The sequence below is a fragment of the Populus trichocarpa genome, chromosome 2 (genome assembly GCF_000002775.5).
Source record: "Populus trichocarpa isolate Nisqually-1 chromosome 2, P.trichocarpa_v4.1, whole genome shotgun sequence".
NCBI classification, from domain to species: domain Eukaryota; kingdom Viridiplantae; phylum Streptophyta; class Magnoliopsida; order Malpighiales; family Salicaceae; genus Populus; species Populus trichocarpa.
In genome coordinates this window covers 16,741,861-16,752,338 of record NC_037286.2, presented here as the reverse complement: position 1 = coordinate 16,752,338, position 10,478 = coordinate 16,741,861, and the positions used below count along the sequence as shown (strand labels likewise).

The window sequence follows — 10,478 nt, the reverse complement described above, 5'->3', positions numbered from 1 at the left end:
AATTTTATTTTATCAAATAGAGTATTAACTCAATATCAAAATATATTCTTAACATCACCAGAGCCCTATATAAAACAAACTGAAATTAAACATCAATTCCAATAAATTTTATTTTATCAAATAGAACATTAACTCAACATCAAAACATATTCGAGATTTCTATATAAAACAAATTGAAATAAAACATCAATTCCAATCCCAAGGTGACTTAATGTAAAAAGATTAAATTAGAGATAAAAAAGTCAAGTGGCACAAACATTAAAAGAAAAAGAAAACATTGTAGGTAATTATTGCATCTCACAGTGGATTGTGTCTTACTCCTATGTTGCATTTCCAATTTTTTTTTAATATCTCTTTCTTCTTGCATTGTCTCACCTGTTCATGATTTCAAATACTATTTCATGATTTGCTGAGGGTCAATTTCGCGAAACCAAACTGCAATTGTTAAATTAAAAGAAAAACGAACCAATATGTAAATGAAAAAATAACTATAGGACCCAATAAAAAAATAAGAATCAAATAAAAAGAGATTTCAGGAGGTAAAAATAATTTGAAGGACCCAATTAAGAAAAAAAAGGATGCATATAAAAAAAAACCTTGAGGTGGTTCATTATTTATATGAACAATATTTCCACCCCAAGTTTTTTAATGTATAGTATAATATTAGTTTTTGTCTTGTGCTCCATTACATGTCAAATAAAAATTCTTTGAACATAAAAAAATTACCCGATAACAATGAGCTATTTGGTAAAGTTTGGTTACTGTTTTGGAGTACATGAAACTGAGATAGTGAGGATAAAAATATGTTTTGTTGATGAAATATAAATAAAGATATAAAAATAAATATATCATTGTACTAATTTTAGATTGAATTTCTTTTCTTTCAAAACAAGAGATACAAAAAGATATGTCTTTAAAAACAATATTTATTATTTTTATCCGTAAAATATTCATGTAAAAAACTCTTAATTCCAAACTTGTATAACTAAGACATGTAAAGATAAAAATGATTATTATTATAGTTTTAAAACTCTGCGTAAGAGTTAGCCCTGAACAAGGCCCAAGTCACGAGTTGGAAGTGTTGACCAAGGTTAACCCCAATTGTTTTTTTTTAATGATTAAAATGATGTTGTTTTGACCAAAAAGATTTTTCTAAAAAAAAAAGTTAACCAATTCTTTACTCGGGTTTTGACGGGGTCATGGAACGACCAAGGTTTTTATTCAGATTAGGTCAGGTCAATTATTTCTCTATTTTTTTTAAATCCAGACTAGTCAAGGCCCCGAGTTGTCTAGATCCTAGGGCAACTCGACAGGCCAACACAAGTTTTATAACTAGGATTGTTATACTATTATTAATTTCAATACTTAATGTAAATTAAAGTAAAAAAAAATTAATTTTTTGTCTAAAAATATGTATGCTTGGTAGTGAATATATTAAGGGTAAATTAGTTTTTTTTTTATTTTGTCTTATCCACCATCAACCAAACAAGATACAAAAAGAGTCATTATGTTTTATATATCACTACCAAACACAAATTTATCTGTCTGTTATTTTATCTTGTCTCATTTATCTCCATTGCCTTTATCTCTTATATTCTGAGACAATAACCAAACATTATATTTGGCATTGTTATTAAACACAACCTAGTGGGTTAACCTAAAATTCGATCGACCCAACTCCTTACCTACTTTAGGTTTAAAACTAACCCATACAGTAGTTTCCTTAACATGACTTGGTTGATTTGGAGGGTCCAAAGTCAACTGAATAACTGATAAAAAACATGGTTTGACTTTAAAAAAATTTCAATATGACATATATTTTTTAATATTAAGACAACAACAGATTAGATAGACCCTAATTTTGAGGCTTAAGGCCCCAAACCCGCTACCCGAATCATAGACTTTACTGAGCTTAACAACTTTGTTTTTATAATTATTTTTACTTAAAGGTATGATGCTAAAAACATATGCTTATGAAATTAAACACCAACCAAATGTTGGGATATTTGTTTGAGATTGTGATAACCTCATAGAAAGCAAACCTAAATAAATTATGAAGATCAATTTAAAATCAATTAAATATTAAAGGATAAAATCACAAAACAAAAGAACAAAAAAAAAAGATTCAATCGAAAAAAAAAAATGGAAGATGGAATTTTTTTTTAAAAAGAAAATATTTAACATTGTTATTAAACTCGACCCAACAGGTCAACCTTGAAACCTCCAGACCTGAATCCTTACTTAACATAGATTTAAAATTAATCTGCATGAGAGTTACTCTTATGTGACTCAGTTGACTTGGCGTGACCAAAGACAACCCAAACAACTAGTAAAAATATGGATTGATTTTTTAAAAAAAATTTAAGTTGATGTTTTTTTTTTAATATTGAGACAACAATATATTGGATTGACCTTCTTAACACGTTAAACTCGTAACTTAGATCATGGACTCCACTGAGTTTAAAAACTATTTTTTTATTTAATGATGTAGTAACAAAAAATATACGTTTATAAAATTAAGCATCATCCAATTGCTAAGATGTTTATTTGAGATTGTGATAACCTAATATAAAAGCAAACTAAAACAAATTATAATTACCAATTCAAAACTAACATAATATTGAAGGATAAAATTGAAATAAAAGAGCCAAAATTATTTGGGAGTCACTAGGATTTTGTTAGATAAATCTAAAGTTGTTTAGAGATTTATTACCTGAAGATCTGATTTTCTACAACTTTAAATAATTCTTTATAGATTGAATTGTCACAAACCACAAGTTATCTAGTTGTCCAGCCTCCAATAGTAATTTACACGAATCACCAGTGAGAAATTTTCTAAATCCCTATTTAGAAGAGAGAGATTATTATGTCTAGAGTGCTAGCCTTTTATTTTGTAACTTATGTAGTTTTTCTGTGTAACAGACAACCTCTTAAAGAATAAAAGGCATAGTTTTATATTTATGGAAAATCCTAAAAACCCTATAAATAGAAAAATATTAGTTTTTCCCTTATATAATATCCATATGTTATTTAAGGATAATTTTAGAAATGAAATCAACCAAGTTCCTACTTGATTATTCTAGAACTAGAATTATAATCCTTAAATTAAATACATTTAGTACTTAATTTCTAAAATTATTTTAAATCAAATCACACTTAATTAATTATCTCAATTTAATTTCTGACTAATGGTTCTTAATGTATATGACTCATTAGTTCCTAATATGTTGGCCCCAATATAAATTATAATTATAAATAAATAGAATTAAATAAATCAAACAATTTAATTTATTATCAATTCAATAATTGATTAATTTATATTTGAAGATCAAGTATATCATTTAACACCATGTCATGATCTCCTAAATATTAGGAAAGTCTTAAGTGATTTGACTTAACCTTTCGGTTACTAGTTTCTCAATGTAATTATTATTCATTCATCAATAATATTCTGATTTAGACATTTTAGCATGAAGTGTGTCTGGCATGTCAAATCATATTTGTTTGCAATATTATAGTAATTGATTATTTGAATAAGATTTGAAATTCTCTTCAAATCTAATTTCACCTTACGTAAGGATTTAACTATCAATATTATTTGAGGACATGTGAAATATTTTTTTTTTTCTAATTTACCTAGGATGATAAATTATCTCTTGATCACTCAAATACCTTCATATAGTTTATGTTATATCCAATGCTTGCCCATTTGTTAGCTTTACCAAGATAACTAGTAACATGATCAAAACATAACACTTTCTATATAAGATAACTTAATAATCTCAAGTCTAAGAATCACTTACACAACGTCATATGAGTCTTTCCATAAATACATGTGATATCTCCATATAAAATTCTCATGAGTCAGTTCAATGTACATGTTTTATGACAAACACTTACATATTAGTTATAGACATCCCTTATACCTTAGCTTATGAGAACAATTGGTTCCTTTCATTAAAAAAAAAAACATAATATGTATTAGTCTCTACGGCTCTAATAAATATCCAATATTTTAAGAGAGCATCAACCATGAACATTTTAGGAACATTGCTTTGATGGAATAGAAATTTCATAATTATAACAATTTTATAATTCTTTTTGCAAAGCATTTTGGCTCATGAACTTTATCTTTAGTCTAGAGTTATAAATCAAATATTAGATTCATTAATTTAATATCATATGAATATTAAAGATAAATTAAATTTTTATTGATAATAAATATATAATTATATAAATATAATAATATCACATGTAACCATCCAATTAGCTTCAAGACATTAAACTAACAGTCAGTTCAGACGAGAGATGGACAATTAAAGCTTCCCCATCTCGTTCTACTCGGGCTTCAAAATTCCTTACTTTATGTTGTTCATCCACAATCTTAGTTTGGAAAATTGGTCATTAGTTTCCAAGCCTGTCTCTACTTCTAAGGCACGACATTGCTGTCAATCCTGTCTCTACTTCTAAGGCACGACACTGCTGTCAATCCTTGCACAGCAATGTCGTGCCTTAGAAGTAGAGACAGGCTTGGAAATAGCGTTGACAAGATATGCAAAAGATGCAAAAAGTCAGGAGTTTGATTATGAATGGTATATATTAAGCCAACTAAAATCAAGGTTATCTAACAGAAACGGTCTATCGTGGCCAAAGTAAAGTTGAGAGTTAAAGAGGCATCCCAACAGCAAACAGTGGCTCCAACTCCTGTAAGATGCCATCCATCTTGATGCACTAAAAAATAGTTGCAAGTCTGTGCTTTTTCTTGTTTGTTTGTTCTCCCCTTCTTCCCTGATATAAGTGGGGTGGAGGGTAGATTTTTTTATCTCCTCTTCCTGAACAAGAGGGCAGGAGAAGAGGGTAAGGAGAAATTTCGCCTTTATATCTATCCAAGGGTACATGGCACGATGAGTACCAACCCTCATTTTCATAATTCAACTCAAGAATTCAATCAAACAATCTGATGCATATCTATGAGAATGATAAATACAGAAATATAATTTTTGAAACTAATAATACAATGAGAAGAAAAATATTGGAAGCAAATAAATGCAGCCATGGTAAAAGGACAGTAAAAAGAAAGGACCATACATACAGTTCTGTATGAAATCAACTGACATCCTTGAGTCTTTTAATCAATGTATCCAGAGATTTCTTCTTTGGATTCTGCCTGGCTGCCCTGCTCCCAAATGTTCCAAATAGCCGATCTGAAGGATCCCTCAACTTCTCTGATATTGTCATTACTTTCCTATAGTCCAATGTATTATAACTCCTCCCCCTGATCACAGGATTCAGAAAATTCTCAGGATGATTGCTCAAAAGCAAATTAATCAGTTGCCTTGCCTCAGCAAGTGCTGTTTTCAACTGATTGGCATCCCCTTCAGAGAACAAAGCAGCTTGATTGTCAGCAAAAGATTCCAATAATCGGATATCTACATCAATCCCCATGATAGCATTGACATTAAACCTCTTAACTGAGTCCCCAAGTAAAGCCCCAACAATCATCTCTGAAATGTGAGAAAGAACATCTTGCAGAACTCTTTTCAGAACAGGAGCTGGCAAAATCTGTTGAGCAGTAGAAACCAAAGTTTCCAAATATATCATGACTTCATTCACATATTCATTGCCACTTTGCGTGGGCTCATCAGCCATCCAGTTCACATTCTCAATCAAGGTCATAAAACCGTCAACCTTCTGTTTAAGCAGCCCAGATAGCATTTCTTCTGCTGCATCACGAGCATTGTTTAGTGGAAACTGTCGCCTACCCCTCTCTGCCATTCTCAAGGGAATTCCTGAAAGTTGTGCAGCATGACGAAAGAAGAAATCACAAGCACGTTCTAGCACAGCCATGTTTGCTGCAACCTGCATAGCCTGGGATACCCCATGAACTGATGTACTAATAAGCTTCAATAGAGCTTCATCCAAAACCTCACTCAGAAACCGGTCCAAATATTTCTTTACAACATCAAAGAATTCCAGCTGCCCACCATATGACATAAAACTCACAGAATCTTCAATAAAAGACCGTACGATTCGGCAACAATCAGGCACAGTGGATGAAAAAGGTGCAACATAAGGAAATGCAGGCACAATGTCCGACGTCTGTAATTGAAACGAAAGCACATTCATAGAATATTCATACTCTTTCTTCATCAACATCTGCTCAAACGTATCAGCAGCAAGTGCTTCTGCAATCTGCTTACGACAATCAGACAACAATAGCTCATGATACTTATCCCTGTGCTTGCTCAACACATCTAACAAGGCATCAACAGGATACCCATATCTCCGCAAAGTTACTCCAAGCAAACTCACATAATCCTTAATCAACAAGAGATGATTTGCAGTTTGCATTCTAGAAAACTGATCCTCCAACACAGAACACATCTTACTAACAGCAGTTTCCCACAAATTCTCAACTTTCATTCTCGAAATCAAATCCCCTCCAGTCCTCAAGATTTGATCTTCCACAATAAAAAACCCCGCAATTTGCGCAAAGAAAGTCTGATGCGATTCAAGAAATGGGGTCATCGAGGACACCTGAAAATCTGAAGTCAATTGAAGCTTCCTATTCTCAAAATAGTACTGCTTAAACCGATCTTCAAGTCCTAAGGTCTGATGTATATGATAAGCCCTATAAAGGGGTGTCAAATCAAACCCCAACAATCCATTACCACCACCATTACCATACCCATCTTTACCATCATCACCCATCACACCACTAAGCCCATCTTCCTCCTCCTCCTCTTGCAAAGCATAAACACAATCTCTCAAACTAAGCCTACTCTGTTCTTCAGCTTGCCTCTGCTTAATTCTCAAGTCCTCCTCTCTCTGCCTCGCCGCAGAGGCTTGACCAATAGCCAATTGCCCCAAGTTCCGACTCACCACACGAATCTCCACTAACCAATCACCAAACTCCTTACTAACTTTCCTCTCTATATGCGATCTAATATCCGGGATCTTCTTCTCTAACATTCTCTTCAACGTAGACGACGGCGTTTTATCTAAAAAATCAGTCTCAATCGAATCCACACACTTCAACGCCATGTAAAAATTACCGCGAGATAAATGGTAATTACTTCTGGAACAAAGCTCTAATAGCTTGATACAAGAGAAAATCAAACTGAGAGCTAAGTTTACATTATGCGATACCGTTTGAGCTTCGAGGTAGGAGTCGAGAGAGGTTAAGAGGGGCCCAGCGACGGACTGCAGCTTGGAGTTGGAATCGGAGAGTGCGGATTTGAGTGAATCGACATCGGAAAGGAGAGATCGGAGGTCATCAACGGCTAAGATGAAGTCTTGGTAGTGAGCTTTGCAGACTTCTTCGATTTCAGATTCTTTAGAACGAGCGAAGTGGCGAAGATTGTGGAGGAGTGTCTCCGGCTTACCAGAAGCGAAGGCCTTGCGGACGGAAGGACCGAGGTCTTCGCCGTTGTAGATGGCGGCGGAGAGGAGGAGCTGGTCTTGTTTGTCTGCGGAGTTGTCAGTGTCTCCGTTCGCCGGAGCTATTTTACGGCGAACCTTTGCGGAGAGCATAGCAACTAATAATCGGAGAAGGGAATGAGAGAGGATTTGATTAGAAACGGTTATTTGGACAGATCATAAACGATGGGCGTATTTTTGGTTTGACTAGTTTGACAACTGGTAAAAATGGAAGGAGAAGGGATAATCTAGTCATTTCATTGACTGGAAGACTTGTTTTTCTTTGACCTTTCTGATTTTGGAGATTTGACGGCGGCGGTCCGGTTGAGGCGGTATGAAATACGAGCACTATCTTGAAATATCTCCTCTACCGCAATATTTTAGTGTTATCTTGCGAGTGTTTTTTTTTTTTCTAATCTAGCACCATGGGATTTCTAAACTAACACGGCATACTCTATGTGTTTGGTGTTTGGTGGGAGATACGGTGGTTTCTTTTAATAAAAAAAATATTTTTTTTATTTTTAAAAAGTTTAATTTATACTTTTTTTATAAAAAAACTTCCATACCTTCCACCCAATCACACCCTCGTTCACGCGGTCACATATACATGACCTGCTGTTATTTTATTTTTTTTCTGCCACGGTAACACATGCACATGAAATAATAAAAAATGGAACTCCCTGGGCCTGGAAGCTCAGAGACAGTGATCTTTTGGTGTCCATGAATTTTCTAATATTTATAAGTATATCGTTATCTAAGCTACAGGGTGTTTTAGTCATAGTTTTAAAACCCGACACAGTTATTAACTCGGTCAAGTGATCGGGTCACAGGTCAGATGGGTTGATCCGGGTCAACCCAAAAAAAAAAACACTGCAGATAATTATTCAATTAAGTGAGCCATACAAAAAAGGGTAAACATTAAGTCGCATAGCCAACTGCCAAAAAGTCTAGCTGGAAACTTAAGCTTCATGTCCTTTTATTTGACAGAGTATTTGAAGCTAAAACTCACTGTAATGCTTAGGATTTCTCTTCCAAGTTTACATAGGTATTGGTTTACAGGTTGTCTGCGGCACTTAAAACATGATGCAAAAGGAGCAGAAAGAAAATAATGACACAAGACAGTGGTCATTATTTTTCTGTGGCCAAACTCAGGGGACTGCCCGGCGGAGCACCACCAAATGAAGAGAGTTACCACAAGCCTGAGACGACTTCTACTACTTTGCCAGCTTCGAATCCTTAGACAAGAGCTAGGACGGATTGAATCGAAAGCTTTCTTCTTTTTGGCTTAACAGTGATATGAGACAAAAAGAATGAAAGAAAGAGTAGTTGCAATACTACCCAAAAGAGACAGCAGGTGCAATAGGCCGGGACGCGGAGGTCGAAGGAAGAGAAGAGGCAGCGGCAGCGGCGGGAAGTCCTCTGCTCCTCTATCAAGACGTCCTCTGCGATCAGCTGGGTTTCAATTAGGTTTGCAAATTGTAAGTTTTGGAACTGATATTGCTTTGTTCTTCTTGTCTTCAGTTTTTAGTGTTTTGGTCTTTTAAAAGGCCAAAACGACGTCGTTTCATAATTGGCAATATAAAAAAAAAATTGATCGGGTCTCACCCGGGTTTGACCGGGTGGAACGGGTCCCGGGTCGACCGGGTTTTCCCGGGCCAATTCCCAAGCGGGTTTTTGCCTCCACCCGGACCGGTCCCAAGCCCGGGTCGGCCGGGTCCCGGATCAACCCGCCGGTCCGGTCCGGGTTTTAAAACACTGGTTTTAGTGTCTTATTCTTTTCTTTTTTTTATTTTCTCTCTCTCGCTTTAATTATTGTTCCAGCCTATTCTTCTACTTTCTTCTCTCGTGAATTAGGAGGTCCTAGCATTTTATTAAAACAATAATCATCTTAACATATTATTTTTAATATCAATATGGGTACATGTGGTTTAGGGTTTTGATCAATTTAAACTCTGCAACTCTAAAAATGTACTTACATTTGAATGTTGGTTTAAATTAGAGTTTGATAGGTATTTTATGAAAAATGATTTTTTATTTTGAATCATGATTTGAAAGTTCTTATTTTATAGAATAAATCATAATAAATATAAATTAAAGTAGAAAAGTGTTTAGAATTTGTTTTCCTCATATTTCATGAATATGATATCCATATAGTTTGATGTATGGGTGAATGCTGGAGTGAGGCATTTTGATTTTATTTTTATCTCATTTTATATTATTCTATTTTGGTAGTTCATTAGTGGAAATTCAAAATAACTTTTTGAAATAAATAAAATAGTATAAGTTATAGTTAATAAAAACTTTTGATTAAAACAAAATTGCGACTAAATGTTTTTATTAATATTTTGATTTAAATCAAAATTTATTTATACTAAACATATTTATATTTTTTAAGCCAAAAAATAAATTATAATTTAAATCAATTTACAACAATATTTCAAAACAAACCTTATCTGCCTATTCAATTTTGACCAATTCAGTATAACCTTTTAGCTTTTATAATTAGTGAATGTTAGTTTGTTGTTCTGCGCTATGTTACGGGTTATAATAAAAAAGAAAATTAACTGCAAAAAATATTTATGCATTGTTAAAATTAAAAAAATTCATGATAGGTTTAACTTAAATAAAAAGGGTGAAAATACATTATTTTAGGTTTGAGTTAAATAAAAAAAACGAATTATAAATAACAAATAGTAAAATTGTATTTTTAAAAAAATTAAAGGGTAAAAAAAGCATAAAAGAAAATAAAAGAAAAACAAATAACAACCCGAATATCATAAATTAACCTGTTAAACCTATGACTCGACTAATTTTTTAAATTGGGTTCAATGATTTATTTTATCACAGATTTTTAAGCCAAATATAAAATAGCAAAAAAAATAAAAATCTCTATTGTGTGGGCCTGGACATTAAAGAAAACAACCTAGCCTGCACATATAGGCTCGACCCACCTTTTTTTTCCTCAAAGATGCGAATGACATGTCATCTACCCTATTTTTTTCGTAAAAGATAACAGACGACATATCGTTTGTTTTTTGTAGAATAGAGACCCTTGGTTG

At 33.3% G+C, this 10,478-nt stretch overlaps 1 protein-coding gene across 2 annotated transcripts; it reads right to left on the bottom strand.

Moving 5' to 3' along the window:
• Positions 1-4,189: 4,189 nt before the first annotated feature.
• Positions 4,190-7,810, bottom strand: LOC7487791 (exocyst complex component SEC15B). Of its 2 annotated transcripts, none has more exons than XM_024595436.2 (2): positions 5,089-7,810; positions 4,190-4,832 (listed from the first exon to the last, which is right to left on the bottom strand). In XM_024595436.2, exon 1 carries the CDS (start codon positions 7,531-7,533, stop codon positions 5,107-5,109), a length of 2,427 nt encoding a protein of 808 aa, XP_024451204.2. In that variant the 5' UTR covers positions 7,534-7,810; the 3' UTR covers positions 4,190-4,832; positions 5,089-5,106. The 2 variants fall into 2 exon arrangements, with proteins under 2 accessions (XP_024451204.2, XP_024451203.2); XM_024595435.2 differs by having other exon boundaries at positions 5,093-7,810.
• Between the last annotated feature and the right edge of the window lie 2,668 nt (positions 7,811-10,478).

Bases quoted from the DNA above. Each gene is read 5' to 3' on its own strand.
- LOC7487791 (XM_024595436.2), bottom strand. From the start codon at position 7,533: ATGCTCTCCGCAAAGGTTCGCCGTAAAATAGCTCCGGCGAACGGAGAC.